This window comes from Anopheles merus, unplaced genomic scaffold, assembly GCF_017562075.2.
Source record: "Anopheles merus strain MAF unplaced genomic scaffold, AmerM5.1 LNR4000048, whole genome shotgun sequence".
Lineage (NCBI taxonomy): Eukaryota > Metazoa > Arthropoda > Insecta > Diptera > Culicidae > Anopheles > Anopheles merus.
Genome location: NW_024427628.1, coordinates 2,355 through 20,697, shown reverse-complemented (window position 1 = coordinate 20,697; position 18,343 = coordinate 2,355). Strand labels below are relative to the sequence as shown.

At 43.0% G+C, this 18,343-nt stretch overlaps 1 protein-coding gene and 2 long non-coding RNA genes across 4 annotated transcripts in view; 2 read left to right on the top strand and 1 right to left on the bottom strand.

Moving 5' to 3' along the window:
* The window catches only part of LOC121601251, a 36,272-nt gene extending 36,109 nt beyond the window's left edge, over positions 1-163 (top strand). The window contains exon 7 of the mRNA XM_041930068.1: positions 68-163. Coding sequence (XP_041786002.1) covers positions 68-163 — 96 coding nt within the window. The remainder of the gene's footprint in view (positions 1-67) is intronic.
* A 4,090-nt stretch (positions 164-4,253) lies between these two features.
* Positions 4,254-9,236, top strand: LOC121601257. 2 transcript variants are annotated; one of them, XR_006006042.1, is made up of 4 exons: positions 4,254-4,741; positions 4,815-4,907; positions 7,837-7,958; positions 8,903-9,236. It is a non-coding gene; the product is annotated as an uncharacterized LOC121601257 (long non-coding RNA). The 2 variants fall into 2 exon arrangements; XR_006006041.1 differs by lacking the exons at positions 4,254-4,741; positions 4,815-4,907 and adding exons at positions 6,644-7,603; positions 7,678-7,770.
* LOC121601256 lies at positions 5,603-6,352 on the bottom strand. The gene is made up of 3 exons (XR_006006040.1): positions 6,267-6,352; positions 6,124-6,202; positions 5,603-6,052 (listed from the first exon to the last, which is right to left on the bottom strand). It is a non-coding gene; the product is annotated as an uncharacterized LOC121601256 (long non-coding RNA).
* Positions 9,237-18,343: the final 9,107 nt, after the last annotated feature.

Genomic DNA, 18,343 nt, shown 5'->3' with positions numbered 1-18,343 from the left:
CGTTGATGCTTTGCATCAAATTTTATTCCATAACAGTGTATCTTTATATTTTTATTTGTAATTACAGAACGCCGATGGAGGATCGCAAAAGGTGCAATCGCAGCGTATAGTTCTATCCCAACCGACGATAGCATCAGATCTAAATGTAGCTGGCAATAGCTGAATTTTAAGCGTCTCAAGGTTATACCAATCAGTAAACAATCTAAACAATAATTAATTCCTGCAAACGATGTTGATTTTTCAAGTATGTCTGCTAAGATTTATGAGAAAAAATAGATGTTTTATTATAGACATATTAATAAAACACACAAAAGTGTATTTTATTATTCAAATAAAAAAATGATTTTTTGGGATTTTCTTTGTTTTTAATGTAAGTTTGAATGCAAATGATGTTGATTTTTCAAGTATGTCTGCTAAGATTTATGAGAAAAAATAGATGTTTTATTATAAACATATTAATAAAACACACAAAAGTGTATTTTATTAGTCAAATTAAAAAAATGATTTTTTGGGATTTTCTTTGTTTTTAATGTAAGTTTGAATGCGGATGTGAATCTTTGCTGTCTTGATGGAGGCTCTTTACCATTCATGTATTTCTATAAAACTTTCAGACATTTCTCCTTTTGGTTAACAACTTGGCTCTCCACGTCGATCTCTAAAGCATTTTGATTACAACACGATTGTTTGGTCTCTAGCAGTGCGATGCTTAAACAATATTGATCTTTTTTCCAAAAAAACCGAAGGACTAAATAGAATAAAAAATAGAATAGTGGACTAGTGATATGCGGGTCGAGTGAGAATTTCGATCATTATTATGGCACCCACAGCGAAGAGTTCCTACAAGGACACACAAAAGAGAAAACGTTTTAGAGAAGAACCCTTAGTGAAAAAATGAAGAAATACATTGGCGGTCACCTAAAGTCGGATACATCATAATATAACTTAATATGTGACTTTGCAACACTCTGGACAGTTCTTTAGAGTCTAACCCACTTACGCGGAAAACTTTTTTCACCCATCAATGAGGAAACTCTTCAGCGATGTCCTGTAAAACAAATTAGACCGATCTTTTAACGTTTAACGGCCTTTTAACTTTTAAACGGCCGGTCTGGTGGTACAGTCATCAACTCGAAGGACTTAACAACATACCCGTCATGGGTTCAAGCCCCGAATAGACCGTGCCCCCATACGTAGGACTGACTATCCTGCTACGGTAACAATAAGTCACTGAAAGCCAAGCCCACTTTACTAGTGGGTACAGGCAGGCCTTGACCGGCAGCGGTTGTTGTGCAAAAAGGAAAAAAAATCTTTTAACCTTGTTCCAGGCATCCGGCTACCCGGGTGGCCAAATCATTTATTAGATTATAGGAATACGAATGGCTTGAAATTTTGGAATTTTTAGAATAATCCTGTTTGTTAAAATTAATTTTTGCAATACCCTTATTCCAGTCAACCGGGTTACCCGGGTAGCCAGTGTCTTTTGGAAGCTTATAACTTATCCTTGTTATAACTTATAACAAGGAGAAGGGATACTAGAGAGGGAGAATAGACGAGACTGGAAAGAGGAGGATAGGTGGAAGTCGAATAGGTGATACGAGGAATTGAAAGTGCGTATTACGCGCAGCAGTGGATCATTACGACCGACAGCTGTACGGCGAGGGGTAATATATAGGGGAGGACGAGGGAACGCGGAAGGAACGAGAAGGAACGTAGAGCGGTATCGAGGAGAGCAACGTAGGTGCATCACTGTTGTGCATAAGCATATTTGCAATGAAAATTCTTTGTGAATTCAAACCGTGAGCTTCAAGTGGGGGGGCAGACCAAGCAACCGACATCCTTAGGCGCGGGGCCATGGGGATTCTCAACACTCATTTTCTCAAGCACTCATGAGTACTTTTGAGAAATCCTCGTTCTCAGCGTTTGTCGAATCGGAACAAAATCGGTTTTGAGAATCTTTGAGAATCTTTGAGAAAGTTGACGATGCAGCGATCGGCTACCTGAAATAAAGCAATTGTGCTATTTCTTTTTCGATAATCACTTTGGAAAATGTATTCAATATTTATAATTGAAAAAGTTTAAAAAAACATGCGATCAAAAACATATTTTCTATTTAAAGCTCCAAATAAAACTTGAGTGGCTTTATTAGTTTCTCAGAGTGAGAAAAATTGACGACGGCCACGAGCTCGGGTCTGAGAACAAGTTTTGAGTGCTTGAGAAACTTAAATGAGTGTTTGAGAATGTTTTCTCAGCTTGAGAAAGCCTCGTGGCCCCGCGGCCTAATGTTCGAATGCCCTCGCTTTGCTGAGGTGAGGAGTGAGCTATTGGATGGAGTTTTGCCAGAAACGTTGGAGGCGCACATGCTTCAATCACCCACCAACTGGAGCAACGTGTGCGAGGCCGCCAAGCGCATCACCTTAGAACTCCAACGCTGCTGGGACGAGGAACGCGCCATTCTCGCCGCACAGGCCATGCTGGAGGAACCCGCCAACCGGCTCGACCCCGAATCAGTCCGGCGTACCCGTAATGACCTTCGAAATATAGTGAGAAGGACGCAGACGGTGCGTCAAAGGGAGGAGCAGCGTGGCGAACGGCCATCTGCGCCTTCATCGTCACCACGAACGTCGGAGCGCCGGGCGAATATCCGCGCTCGGATGGCAAGACTTCGGCAGCGACATCGCCAGCATCAACAGGATGAGCGACGAGGTGTTGAAGGAGGTGATATAGACAGAGGGGAGTCTGTCTATCCTGAGCTGGCCACCTCTTCCTACAACCGGCAAGGCGGTTTGACCTCGGCAGAGGAGGCGGCGGCGGTGGAGGCGGACGTGGCCTCCCGCTAGTCAACCAAAAATCACACGGAAGCACGTGAAGGAATGCCAATTATTCGAAAATTCGAGCAGTTTCCAGCGCTGGAAATGTACCAAATTCTGCGCTGGCCAGCGCAGATTTGGCCTGGTCTTATGCGGTCTTTCGCTGGACTTCAGCGATTCCCGCGCTGGGTCGAGCAAGTTTAGCGCCATCTGTTGGCGAAATGGACGAACTATTTGTGGCGGCGGAGCAAAAAAAACGGTCAAAAAATTTAAAAATATTGGCACCCATTTTTTCGTCCGCTGCTTCTACCTCTCCCTCACCCTGCCCTGCCTTACTTGCGCTTCAGCCCGTGCCTTCCGCCGCCAGCTGATTGGTTGTTGTGGTGTATGCGTTGATTTAATATGTGCATTGCGGTTGTGTATTGTTGTTATTGGTGGGTGTTAGCATTTATTAATTTGTGTGTGGCCTTGAGACGCTGTGGGAGAAGCTGAATTGGGATTTAAAGTGTTATCGGTGTATTGATGGTTTATTTTATTTCGTGCCGCTGCTGATGAGACCATTCGATGCCCCTGCCAATTGAGGGTGAAGAAGCCTATTTAAAACAAGCGTAGGAGAACGTCTAACACTAATCTAATATTTTTTAATTTGAACATGTTTGATGCTTCAACGACCTTCTATGCATCATGTAGCACAATATTATGTGATGTCATATTGTGATTATTATGTGATGATTCGCGAGTAGTGTTGGGTAAAGTGCTGCTGTGCGCACTGTGCGCACAGCACACCATACTGTGCGCACAGCACAGCACAGTGCCTTAAGTGCTACCACAGTGCTAGCACTTTCGCACAGTGCTAGCACAGTGCTAGCACTTCCGCACAGTGCTAGCACTTCCGCACTGTGCTCAGAGAGCGCACTGTGCGAAAGTGCTAGCACTGTGCTAGCACTTCCGCACTGTGCTCAGAGAGCGCACTGTGCGAAAGTGCTAGCACTGTGCTAGCATTTTCGCACAGTGCGCTCTCTGAGCACAGTGCGAAAGTGCTAGCACAGTGCTAGCACTTCCGCACTGTGCTCAGAGAGCGCACTGTGCTAGCACTTCCGCACTGTGCTCAGAGAGCGCACTGTGCGAAAGTGCTAGCACTGTGCTAGCACTTCCGCACTGTGCTCAGAGAGCGCACTGTGCGAAAGTGCTAACACTGTGCTACCACTTCCGCACTGTGCTCAGAGAGCGCACTGTGCGAAAGTGCTAGCACTGTGCTATCACTTCCGCACTGTGCTCAGAGAGCGCACTGTGCGAAAGTGCTAGCACTGTGCTAGCACTTTCGCACTGTGCTCAGAGAGCGCACTGTGCGAAAGTGCTAGCACTGTGCTAGCACTGTGCGAAAGTGCTAGCACTGTGCTAGCACTTCCGCACTGGTTCCAAGTGCGCACTGTGCGCACAGTGCGCACAGCACACTAAAGGCAATGTGCGTGTGCGCACAGCACACTTATTGTGCTACTTACCCAACACTATTCGCGAGACGGCATAAAGTGTTTTGTTTGGAAGAAGGTTTCGTGCTGAAATTTAAAATTAGTGCGATTCCCTGTGCAATATACCGGTTTTGTGGCAATTACAGTGTTTATTTAGTTCATTTTACTGCAGTGCAAGTTTTTTGCAAGATATATCCGTGATAAGCCGAACGTATAAAGAAGGAAGAAAGCAGTGAGACAACAGGGTGACAGCAAAATGCAATAGCTGGATAAATAAAAGATTAATTAGTTATGCTTCATCGTCCTAATGTTTCAGATTCTTCTACAGCGGATATTTGATGACAAAAAGCGAGTGAAAAAAGAATGCAACTATGGACGGACGGCATAAACCAACTCGATTAAACTACTATACATACACGACGTTATTGTTGTGCAAACAATTATAAGGGAAATTATACTGTGAAGGTAAAAAACCAGACTTCTTTTTATTGAACCTACTAAAAGTAATATTACTAATGCATTTTGTTTCTTTATTTAGCGTATGCTGCACAAAATTGTCCCGGTCTGCCAACCATTTCCTCGCGCCCTTCTGATTCGATTGCTCATGATCAGACTGTGCAATTTTAAAATGGTAAGTTCATCCAAACTATACCTTTCCAGTACATGGTAAATGTTGACGTAATTAAATAAATAAAAAAATAATATGGTCATTTCAGCATACATAACGGAATGCAGCTTACTTTTTGACAACGATTTTTTCCAAGTTTCATAAGACGTTCAAGTGCTATCGCTATGAGCTGAAATTTTAATATAATAGACATATGAGGAAAGGGTCAAAACAGTAGCTAGATAGGATAACATACAATACGAAAATCGCGCCCGCGGAAACGCGTATAAAATCCAGCCATAGGAATTAAATGTCATTCGAATGTGCTACAACGGAAACGCAGAGATGCTCATTCTGTATATCTCTGCGGAACTGTTATCCACGTTTGAACGCGCCCGCGGAAACGCATATCGTGTATTTGCGGCCTAATATATATTAAACTAAATCAAGCTATTTATTATACTAATATTAGGGATAGTATAGCTGGAGTGCAAGTTCAAGTATAGCACTCAACAGGAAGACTGAAGCCGATAGCTACAATCATACACGTTACCCCCCCTCTGGTACTAATCTAACACGACATCCAACATAAAAAAATATTCCATTCATTCAACAGGTTCGAGTCTTGTTTGTTCGAGATGTCTAGCGGAGCACCTCCATATAACTCTATACGTTTCTTCGAGTTGGATGTCTGGTTCGATTGGTGCCAAAGGGTCGGGTTTAACAAAATATAATTTTACGGTTAGTATTATACACGCAAAGAACACAGATTAAGCGTATTTCCAATATATTTGACTAATAGTTATATTTTCTTTACTAAACTTAAGTTCAACGTATACATATATTGCGCTCTATAATACAACTTAAATAAAGCAAATCATCCCCACAAATCAGGGTTTCTTTTCAAATTTATCTCAACCATATTAGTTTTTATCGCATTTTATTTTTAAAACTATATCGATTTGGTGTAATGACCTGCTCCATCATGCCAGCCTATTACAACGTTTGAGACTAATTCAATACGACGCAGCTGGATAAATCAGTCATTGCAGCCGGACGGGGCTCGATCCACTCTATACTTGAACCTACGACCAACCTACGACTCCGCGACGGACATGTCCTACTCCACACTAACCGTATTTGACGATCCAAAATTTACCACCATTAATCTGAAATACCAAGCAAAAATAATTTTAATGAAATTACATAATAAACAGAAAAAAACACCATAAATACCTACATAATCCAGATTTAGGTTGATCTTTGTTACTAACTATAAAATCAGAGCAGAAATCTAAAACAAACGCTTCAAAAAGCACCTACAAATAATTCAAAAAAAAAATCTTACACACATATAAAGCACTACAAATTATACAACAGTACCTTACCGCGTAACAGGCTATGCATGATTTTACCGCACTACCGTCGTTCATTGAGCGCCGCATTTTGCTGCTTTGTAACTGGATCGTCCTAGCGCGCGAGGAACAGCCTATGTACAGCACACCCGGGATGATGAACACCAGCACATGGATCGACACCAGCCACACCGCGGTTAAATTCAACACAATAAAAGTTTACACACTGTCCCTTCCACCCACTTTCCACCAGTAACTTCCACACGCAGCACAAAATTCACACCGACACACAATACCACACAACACACACCGCAGGTACAACAGATATGACGTATATGCAGCCATGGCCACACGAAACAAGAGCACGCACTTTGAAAGGCGTGAAATTTGACTTTTTTTTCGATAATTCACTATGGCTACTCACCATGGCTTTCTCACTACTGATTCGCTCACCTCTGAGAAGATCGGATTTTCTATTCAATCCGATTCAAAATCCGATCCTGTCAAAAATTTGACATTTTTTGGCCAATTTTTAGGGGGTCCCATTGTCATTTGGGTACCCAAATGACAATCGGACAGCATCTCACTATAGCGAGCCCGATGTCAGCTTGACGTTTCCATACTGAGACGCTGTCTTCGGCTGCCCCCTCCATACTGAGCGAGCATTGTCTTTCTCATCGGCATGGTGAGCATTCTGGCTAGCGCCAAATTTTCTCATGAGACGATCTGGCGCGTCCCGTCGATTCGATGAGATGCCTTACCACATGATAGTGAGGGCGGATTTTGGATCGGCTGCCGATCTTGCTTATATGAGTTGAACGGTCTGCCGTATGGTGAGGGCTCCGTGTGTGGCTGTGTGATGTATGTGTGCATATGTGATGATTCGCGAGACGGCATAAAGTGTTTTGTTTGGAAGAAGGTTTCGTGCTGAAATTTAAAATTAGTGCGATTTCCTGTGCAATATACCGGTTTTGTGGCAATTACAGTGTTTATTTAGTTCATTTTACTGCAGTGCAAGTTTTTTGCAAGATATATCCGTGATAAGCCGAACGTATAAAGAAGGAAGAAAGCAGTGAGACAACAGGGTGACAGCAAAATGCAATAGCTGGATAAACCAGATAAGTATAAGAAATTATCATTTAAAACAGTGGAAGATGTTCGGAACAGGAATTGTTAAAAGATTAATTAGTTATGCTTTATCGTCCTAATGTTTCAGATTCTTCTACAGCGGATATTTGATGGCAAAAAGCGAGTGAAAAAAGAATGCAACTATGGACGGACGGCATAAACCAACTCGATTAAACTACTATACATACACGTCGTTATTGTTGTGCCAACAATTATAAGGGAAATTATACTGTGAAGGTAAAAAAACTAGACTTCTTTTTATTGAACCTACTAAAAGTAATATTACTAATGCATTTTGTTTCTTTATTTAGCGTATGCTGCACAAAATTGTCCCGGTCTGCCAACCATTTCCTCGCGCCCTTCTGATTCGATTCCTCATAATCAGACTGTGCAATTTTAAAATGGTAAGTTCATCCAAACTATACCTTTCCAGTACATGGTAAAATTTGAAATTTGAGACACACACACAGACGAGACGCACGAAGACACGACTGACAAGATGATTCATGTACGACGACCGACAGCAGCGGACACGCTACTACAATCTGGCGACGAGGATTTTGGAATTTAACGCAGAAAACAAGGAAAAAAGGTGAGGAATATATAATTTTCTCCTAAAGTGAATAAAGTTAAGAGTTTTATACGTGAAATAGTGTATAATGAAGCTGTAATCGTAATGGACAAGTTTGGAACAATAAGCGGGAAAAAAGTGTGGTTATGCGAAGCGTCGTTTTCGCTAACACACAAAATGTCATCGAACCCATCGTGGAAAGGTTGGAATAATATGGATTATTCTATTGTGAAAAGTTAAAATGAGCAGCATCATTAGGTAAAGCGTCATTTTTACCAACATGAAGTGGCGAAAACTAATAGTTTTCCAGGAAATGTGCGAGAATTGAATTAGAATTCTCCAGGGTTGCTCAAAGGAGGTTGGCGGAAATCAATGGATTTCTCCACAAGTAGTGCGAGAATTGGTTCAAAATTCTCCATGTTTGTGCAAAGGAGGTTGGCGGAAATCATTGGATTTTCCAGGACAAGAGCGAGAATTGTAAGAGAATTCTCCATGGTTTGAAAACGGAGGTTGGCGGAAATCAATGGATTTCTCCAGAAAAATGCGTGAATTGTAAGAGAATTCTCCATGAAAAAAAGGAGGTTGGCAGAAATGAATGCATTTCTCCAGCATAGGTGCGAGAATTGTAAAAGAATTCTCCATGTTTATTACAGGCGCAAGGAGCTAAAAAAAAAAAGGCTATTCCAGTGTTAGAAATTGATAGTAAATTTCTCCATGCTACGGTAATTTCGGGAATGTTCGGGAAGTTTTCTCAGGAAATACAGAGACGATGGATAGAATCTTAGGAATATGTGGGTTATAGAATGATTCGAGTTGGTAGCACTCGAGAAGAGAAAGATATTTGTGGTTGCAGATTGATTTAACAGTTGATGTTAAGACTGATCTGGACACCAGTAACTAAGTTTCTGGTTGATGAACACAAGATTTATTTAGTTTTGTGTTTTTATTTGTTTTTGTTCTTGTAGATGCAAGAAATGCGACCAGTACCAATGTTGCTGTGCGATAAAATCGAAACTGCTAAACTCGCAACAGAATGGAAAATTTGGAAGGAAGCGTTGGAATGCTACTTTGCAGCGTACAACGTAACGGACCAAACGGAGAAAAAAGCAAAACTACTACATCTCGGAGGACCGGCACTACCGAGAGTGTTTAAAAATTTAAAAGATCATGATCATGTGTCTTTGGTTATGTTGGAACCGCGCTGGTATGACCAGGCAGTTGAAAAACTGGATGAGTTTTTCGGACCGCAGTATCAAGCTACAACGGAGAGACGCAACCTGCGAATGATGAAACAAAAACCAGGTGAACGTTTGCGGAATATTTGATTCGTTTAAAACAACAGGCATCTCAGTGTGGATTTGACAAGTACAGTAAAGAAGTAGCTTCAACACTGCGGGACATATACTTAACAGATGCAGTAGTTCAAGGATGTTCTTCCAATGAAGTCCGACGGAAAATTTTGCAGAAAAATTTGAAGTTTTCGGAAATCGAAGACATGGGAGTTGCGCAAGAGAGCATAGATAATCAAACAGCTGAAATGGCAGCTGGACCATCATCTGAAAAAGTGTTTAAAATCGAGCACGGCGGAAGAAAAGGAAATCCCAGAGCGGAATATAGGGATCCAGACAAGTTGAAAACAGGCGTAATGAAAAGGCTTGTTTCAATTGCGGACGTGTAGGACACTTTGCGGCATCTTTCAATTGCCCTGCTCGCGGGAAGGAATGTAGAATTGTAAGAAACTTGGTCATTTTGAACAAATGTGCCGAAAGTTTATGGAGAAGGGTCCGACTAAACGTCAAATAAGAGCAATTGACGAATCATCAGAGGCAAAACAACCGAAAACTGAGGAGGAAACACATAGTTCGAAAGTGTATTATGCATTCTATTCAGGGAATGAGTCAAACGTAATATCTGTATGCTTGGAGGAGTTTCTCTTGAAATGATGGTCGATTCAGGCGCTGATGCCAATTTAATTCCTAGTGAAATGTGGGAGGAATTAAAAAATCGGAACATAGCGGTAGTTTCATCAACGAAACGAAGTTCAAAGATCTTGAGGGCATACGGAAGCAAAAAACCACTCACAATATTAGGCACTTTTGTTGCGGAGGTTGCTGTAGGGGGCCAACGCATTCAAGCGGAGTTTTTTGTGGTAGAAAAAGGACAACGTTGCTTACTGGGTGACAAGACGGCTAAGCAACTAGGTATTTTGAAAGTCGGGCTAGACATAAACAGAGTGCAAGTAGATCCGTTTCCAAAAATGAAGGGCATAACAGCAAAAATCAAGATGAATCCACAGATCATCCCGGTCTATCAGTCAATGCGACGAATCCGATACCTTTGGAGGAGTCAGTAGATCGGAAGTTAGATGGATTGTTAAAAAGGGATATAATCGAGATAAAGACAGGCCCGACGACAAGGGTTTCGCCATTGGTCGTAGTGGGAAAGTCAAACGGAGAGCCTCGTTTGTGTCTTGAGGATTCGCGAGACGTGACAACTTTCATAACCCGACGAGGGTTGTACCGTTTCAAGCGGCTGCCGTTCGGTTTGGTGACTGCTCCAGAGTTATTTCAAAAAGCGATGGATGAGACTCTATCTGGTTGCGAAGGAACAATTTGGTATCTCGATGACGTGCTAATTGAAGGTCAAATTTGCAGGAGCATGATAAAAGGTTGAATAAGGTAATGGAATGTTTGAATTGAATTGAATGTAACAAATCTATTGAATAAATGGGTCTTTTCTATCATATGCAGGTTCTTAGTCGATTAAAAAACCGTGGAATAGAATTGAACTGGGAGAAATGCCAATTGCGAGTATCGGATATAGAATTTTTAGGACACAGTCTTAATCAAGAGGGAATTATGCCATCAAGAAACAAAATTGGAACTATTCTATCGTTCCGTGAACCGCGATGTGAAACAGAAGTTCGTAGTTTTCTTGGGTTGGCAAATTACATGAATAAGTTCGTACCGATGCTAGCCACCCTCGATGAACCCTTACGGTGATTGCTACATAAGGACACCAGATTTGGATGGACAGAAGAACACGCAAAAGCATTCAATGCCATAAAGAAAGCAATGGGGAATATTGATAACTTGGGATTTTATAAAGTCGAGGACCGAACTGCCATAATGACCGACGCTAGTCCGCATGGATTGGGCGCTATCCTTATTCAGTTCGATAATAGTGACAACATCGTGTTATCAGCTTCGCTTCCAAAGCATTAACGGACACAGAACATCGTTACTGCCAGACTGAAAAGGAAGCACTAGGTATTATTTTGGGGTGTTGAACGTTTCCAATATTATTTACTAGGTAAAGAATTTGACATATTCACGGATTGTAAGGCATTAAACTATCTCTTCTCGAAAAGATCAAAACCGTGTGCGCGCATAGAAAGATGGGTATTGCGTTTACAAGCATTCGACTATAGGATCGTGTTTATGTCAGGGAAAGATAATGTAGCTGATGCATTACCTCGGCTTCCAGTACAAAATGCGATACCATTCGATGCATCAGAAGAAATATTCGTAAGAGAAGTGGCTACTCATGCGGCAAATTCTTCAGCGTTGAACTGGCGTGATATAGAAACAGAAAGTAGACAAGACGTAGAAATTCAAGAAGTATTAACGTTATTGAACACGGGAAAAACACAAGAGCTACCTATCGAGTACCGTGTGATTGACAATGAATTATGTGAACTAGGAGGAGTTCTTCTTAGAGGAGATCGAATTGTCGTACCATTAGCTTTAAGGGATAATGTGCTGAAAACGGGCCATGAGGGACACCCAGGCATCACTATGATGAAAAATCATCTAAGATCTCATGTTTGGTGGCCAAAGATGGATGGACAGGTGGAACAATTTGTTAAGAATTGCCGAGGCTGTACACTTGTAGAGGCAGCAGCCCTCCGGAACCCTTACAACGAAATAAATTATCTGTTTCTCCTTGGCACACAATTGCCTTAGATTTTCTCGGTCCTCTCCCAGAAGGACAACATCTCCTAGTAGTAATCGATTGCTACAGCCGATTCATGCAAGTGTGTGAAATGGAAACCACAACTACCAGCGATGTTATAAAAGAACTTTCAACAATGTTTAGTCGGTACGGCATTCCAATTGCACTGAAAGCTGACAACGCGCCACAACTTAGCAAAGAATATACGGAATGGAAGGAGTTTAGTGAGGCGAATGGTATTAAACTCATGAATACTGTTGTGTTCGGATGGCCGAGAGTATACAATTTTATTACACCGAACACGTAATAAACATACACAATACTTTATTACACGATCAGCCCTTGTGTTCCCGACGGTGTCCCACGAGCGTCTGGCGCTCTCTCGTCTGCTAACCGCTCATCAGTCACTCAGTGGCTGCATACGTCCTTAACGCCGAATGTAGGGAGCCTTCCACTTCGTGACCACAACATCTCCCCCTTTTTAATAGCGTAGGTACGGATCGAACCGACGTGGAGCTCTTCTAGACCGAGAAGAGCGACGTGGTGAACGTTGATGCTGAGGAATGGATCGATGTGGGGGAAGAGATGGCGGCTCAGTTGGAGTCGCCACTGGCGGTGCAAGATGTGTTGGATAAACATCTGGGAGCACTGATGGTGTAACGGGTATGCTCCAGGAATCCAATAATACATCCAACGGTAATGGATTGAAACGTTCCGTCATGGGACCCTGGCTGTTTAATGGTCCACGCCTTTTCAGTTGATTAATGTGTCTAATGACGCTGCGATGACCAGTCAGTACCTCGTAGGTAACATTTCCACGTTTCCGAATCACTCTTCCTGGAACCCAATGCCAATTGTTCCTACTATACGCCTTAGCATAGACAAGGTCATCACGCTCGAACGATCTTTCATTCCCTTCTCTAAAATCATGTTGAATTTTCCTTGGGGGACGGAGTAAATCAAAACACGTTCGTATAGGTCGTCCAAACATAACTTCAGCAGGTGTTTTGTTTTGCTCTAACTGAGGGTTTGGCGTGGTTCGATATGTCTGTAGGAATAGGTCCAGTGCTTCCTGCAGCGGTGCTCCTCCTACTCTTATCTTGGTTAACGAGCGCTTAACGTATCTACGAATCTTTCTGCCTGCCCGTTTGATTGCGGATGAAACGGGGCAGACGTAATGTGATGCACACCATTACTCAAACAGAACTCTGAAACTCACCGCTGGTGAATTGTGTGCCATTGTCGCTCACCAGTGTCGTGGGCATACCGAAACGCGCGAACAACCCTCTCAAGATGCTAACGGTTATGCGGGCTGTGATACTAGCCGTCGGATGATCTCTGGCCACTTAGTATGCGCATCGACTACTACCAAAAAATAGTCTCCCTCTATTGGGCCCGCGTAGTCCACATGGACACGCTCCCATGGCGTTGTTGTCTTCGGCCACGGCAAAGGATCAGCATGAGCAGAGATTTTGCTGCCAGAGCACATGAATGGCAATTACTGACGAGATCGATGATGTCTTCATTTAACGACGGCCAAAACACATAGCTACGCGCAATCGCCTTCATGCGCTGGATACCAGGATGTCCTCGATGAAGCTGGGACAGACATTGCTTGACACTCTCTCTCCGACCAAAATACATCCTTCCACCGTTGAATAGTCTTCCTTCCTGCTGTGATAACGAGATGAATCTGCGCCAAGGGCAATGTTACGTGGCCACCCGTTTTTTATGTAGTAATGCAACTTCCTTGCTATAGGATCACGATTCGTTTCTCGAGCGACCTCTCTAAAACTCAAGGGAAACGTAACTAAAGCGCTTGTTGCAATAGACTTTACATCCATCTCTAGTGCAACAGAAGCGATTACACAATCCTCATCCGGTTTATCATGCTTGTTAATTAGCCTGGAGAGTACATCGGCATTTCCGAATGATTCGGTGCGTACATATTCAATGCCGAAATCGTATGACAATAGCGTGAGCGCAAAACGCTGCAAGCGGTTGGCAGTGTAGACTGGGATCCCTTTTTTCGACCCAAAGATCCGCAGTAGTAGACGATGATCTGTCTGAAGCTGGAAACGCCTTCCAAATATCATCTTGTGGAATTTCGTTACCGCGAAGATGATTGCCAGTCCTTCACGATCTATTTGGCTATATCCTTCTTCCGTTTTTGTAAGTGCTCTAGAGGCGTGTTGAACCACACGTATGGTACCATTGGGAAACATGTGGCTAATAGTGGCACCAATACCTATTGATGATGCATCTGCCGATACTATTATTTTATGCCTTGGATCATAATGCGTTAACAACAAGTTCGATGATAGCAAGGATTTAAATCTTTCAAACGCTCTTTTACAATCGGCGGTCCATCGAAACTGTGCATTTGTCTTCAATAAGTTATCCAGTGGATATCGCAACTCTCTCATGTTTGGGACAAATCTGGCATAATAATTTATGGCTCCTAGAAAGGATCGGACGCCGCTCACATCTGTTGGTTCTGGAAGCCTTTTTATGACATCGATCTTCGCTGGATCGGGGCGCAATCCGTGGGTGTCGATGATGTAACCCAATATCTTAGTTGCTGAACCTTAAAAGCGCATTTTTCCGATCGAATGCTGAATCCATACTCTTGAATTCTTTTCAAAACTGCCATTAAATTTGCTTCATGCTCTTGTTCAGTGGCTCCTCCGACAATGATGTCGTCCATGTAACATGACACCCTTTTACACCAGCCAGCATTGTGTCGATAAGCTGCTGGAACGCTGCTGGAGCAATCTTAATACCAGGCGGCAATCTATTGTAGGTGAATAACCTCGATGCGTATTGATGGTGAGTAAAGATCGGTAGCAGGGTCGATTTCTACCTGTAAGAAAGCATCGGATAGATCAATTTTGCTAAATATTTTGCATTGCGATAGTCTAGCGAAGATATCTTCAGGTAATGGTAAAGGATACTCATGTTGCTGCAACGCGTCATTTAGTCCAGTTGAGTAGTCCCCGCAAAGCCGAATGCTGCCGTTTGCCTTGCGACGACGATAGGTGCTGCCCATTCAGAGTAATCCGTTGGAGATATTATGCTCATCTGCTCTAGTCGATCGAGTTCCTTGTCGACTAACTCCTGTACTGCATAAGCTACCGGTCGCTTTGGGCAAAATACTGGACGAACGTTTTCCTTCAGCTGCAGTTTTACACTAGCCTTTGTGCACAGACCATGCCGTTGAAGACCTCTTGAAATCTCCGCTCAACCGTCTTAGAGTAATCCTCAGATGAGATATGCCTACAAAAAGCATCCATGGGGGTAGAACCAAGTGCGAACAGGTCTATTAAGTCTGTTCCGAGCAATAGTATGTCTGCCTGTGCTACTCTTAAAGAAGCCACATGAGTTACGCTTCCGATGGTAACATTCGCTTCAAACTCTCCTAACAGAAAGAGTCCGCTTCCTGATGCTGTTCTTGCGCTAACTGTTCGTTTTAGTTCAGGCTTTCCAAGACGTTGCCATACGTTTCGATTAATGATCGTTATATCAGATCCTGTGTCGAACTGCAATCGAGTGCTTACATTATTTATAAAAATATTGATATATTTTCGCCTTTGCTGAACATTCGTTGTATTCACCGAACCACTCGTGATGAAAACTTGTTTCTGTATGTTGGACTATCTGAATAACGTTTCGGTTTTGGACAGTAACCGTCTCTATGACCCTTTTTCTTACAGACACGACACACATTCGACTTAAAAGGACAATCACGCGCCCAATGATTTTTTCCACAAAGCCAGCAATTTCTTCCAGGTAGGTTTGAGGACGCTTATATTCGTGCTTTCTGCTCTGGAAATTTTGGCGCTCAGAAAACTTTGGTTCGTCAGTTTTCTTTTGCACAGCGAAACTTGTTCGGTTGCTGCTTTCTCGATCATAGCACTGTCTTTTTTTAAGTTCAAAATACGCTGGCAGTCTGCTGTTAAACTTTCCAGTGTTGTGTCGTTTCGGTCGCGTCGATCTTTCCAAGTAGACGTGTTCGAATCTCGACGTCTTCTTCGTCCCGCAGTCCGCATACGTATATCAGACACTTGAATTGTTCCTCAGTTAATTTTCCAATTTCAAAATCTACACAGGATCGATTCACACGACAAGAATATGCCAGATAATCTTCGCTACGTCGTTTCATTAGGTTCAAGCATTTATAACGCCTATGCAACAATGACTCTTTCACTCCGAATAACGATGACAGCTTTTTTATCGTTTCGCTGAACGAAAAATCACGACAACTCTTTGGCAATATGAAATTGGTATATCTTCATATTCTCTGCGCCCAGTTTTCTTATGAGGAGCCGCACTTTTGCGCTATCATCCAACCTTGAAGCATCTCGTTCAAACAAATCCTCATATCGAGCAAACCACGAAGCAAAGGTCATTTTTGCTTCCTCCTCGTAGTGGAACTCCTTTATGTGGTGCGATAAAGAATCGAGTATTTGCTCTGCAAAAGGTGCGGAAGTTAATACATTTTCTGGGGGCTTGGCAATTGCCGAATTATTTTGCATTAATGTGAGTTGGCTTATCTGTTTCTCTGCATTAAAATGATCAGTTGCATCATTTGCTCCGATGACGCTGCTTGGTGCGATGACGTTGCTTGGTGCGATGACGCTGCTTGGTGCGATGACGCTGCTTGGTGCAATGACGTTGCTTGGTGCGATGACGCTGCTTGGTGCGATGACGCTGCTTGGTGCGATGACCCTTCAACAAAATTCTGCGATGGCGCTGGATTCTGGTATCTGAGGGCATTGCACTTTGTAGATTTGGTGGCACTGCTACTAATGATGGCTGCTGCGGCTGCTGCGGCATACTTGCTGCACCGGGAACGCTGTACCAATTTTGCGATGCTCGACGCTGCTCTTCCGATGGGGGCTGATCTCCTGGGCTGTTCATTCTTCTCCGCTTCCGTAACGAAGGCATTGTTGCAGTACGCACAGAACACCCGATAAAACAATTAAATACGACCCGAGACACGGTACGATCACGCGACGCACATACACACGCGCGACGCTAGCACGAGAGTTATAGCAATGACTGACACACGCATAACATGTAAACTTTACTCGAAAAACTCCCAAAAGTCTATTTTGTTTTCCTCGTCGCCACTGTTGTGTTCGGATGGGCCGAGAGTATACAATTTATATTTACACCGAACACGTAATAACAATACACAATACTTTATTACACGATCAGCCCTTGTGTTCCCGACGGTGTCCCTCGAGCGTCTGGCGCTCTCTCGTCTGCTAACCGCTCATCAGTCACTCAGTGGCTGCATACGTCCTTAACGCCGAATGTAGGGAGCCTTCCACTTCGTGACCACAACAAATACCATTCCCTATTGTCCTCAATCGAAACTCATGAATACCATTCCCTATTGTCCTCAATCGAACGGAGAGGTCGAACGTCAAAATCGATCAATTCTAAAACGGTTGCGTATATCCCAAGAACTTGGACGAGACTGGCGTCGGGAACTATATCAGTACCTACTAACATACCATTCAACCAAGCATCCGACTACGGGAAATCTCCGGGAGAAATCATGTTTGTTCGACGGATCAAGGGCAAATTACCGTTATTGTCATCTTTTCAGGAGGACCCGGAAGTAAGAGATAGAGACACGTTGATAAAAGAGAAAGGGAAACAATATGCTGATAAGCGACGGTGCGCAAGAAAAGAGCTCGATCGAAGAAGGGGATGAAGTTTGGCTAAAAGAATACGGAAAACGAAACACTAGATACGGAGTTCAGTACCGAAGAATTTATCGTCCGTCATAACATAGGTACAGACACAATTATTAAATCAAAGGAAACAGGGAAGAATACAGGAGAAGCTCCGCACATCTCAAAAAGATAATGAAGCTTCTTCAAGCGGATTATTGCGGACAGATTCATCTGCAGATAACATCCTTGGTCCGAGTAACAATTCGCCTAAGACGCTATCAGAGCCTGGTTCATCCAAACGGGTGGTCCAACCTCCAGTAAGACATCGTGACTACATATCATATTAGCTTTTTTCACTATGATACATTTACCGTTATAAATGTTACACCTAAAGGACAAATAAAGGGCAATATGGAATTTCCACATTATGATTATACACAAATAAATATTTATAAAAAAGGGGGGATTGTAGCATATTACTTTATATACACCTTTGGCGTTACATTGACCTTATGGAATTGTTAATTGGGTTGTCGAACCCCGAGACACACACACTGTTGTGAAAACGTCGTTTGTTTACGTTGGCAGAACCACACAATTTCTCGTCATGATACGACTTTGTAGGGTTCCGCGGCACAGGTCAACGTAGGGCTACAGTGCCCTCCATTGCTAACGGAAAGGGCGATGGCGGGAGAAAACGAAGCGGTATAAATACAGCCGAAGGGAACGCCTTCGGGCTCTTCGGGACATCCGCCAAACCGTCAG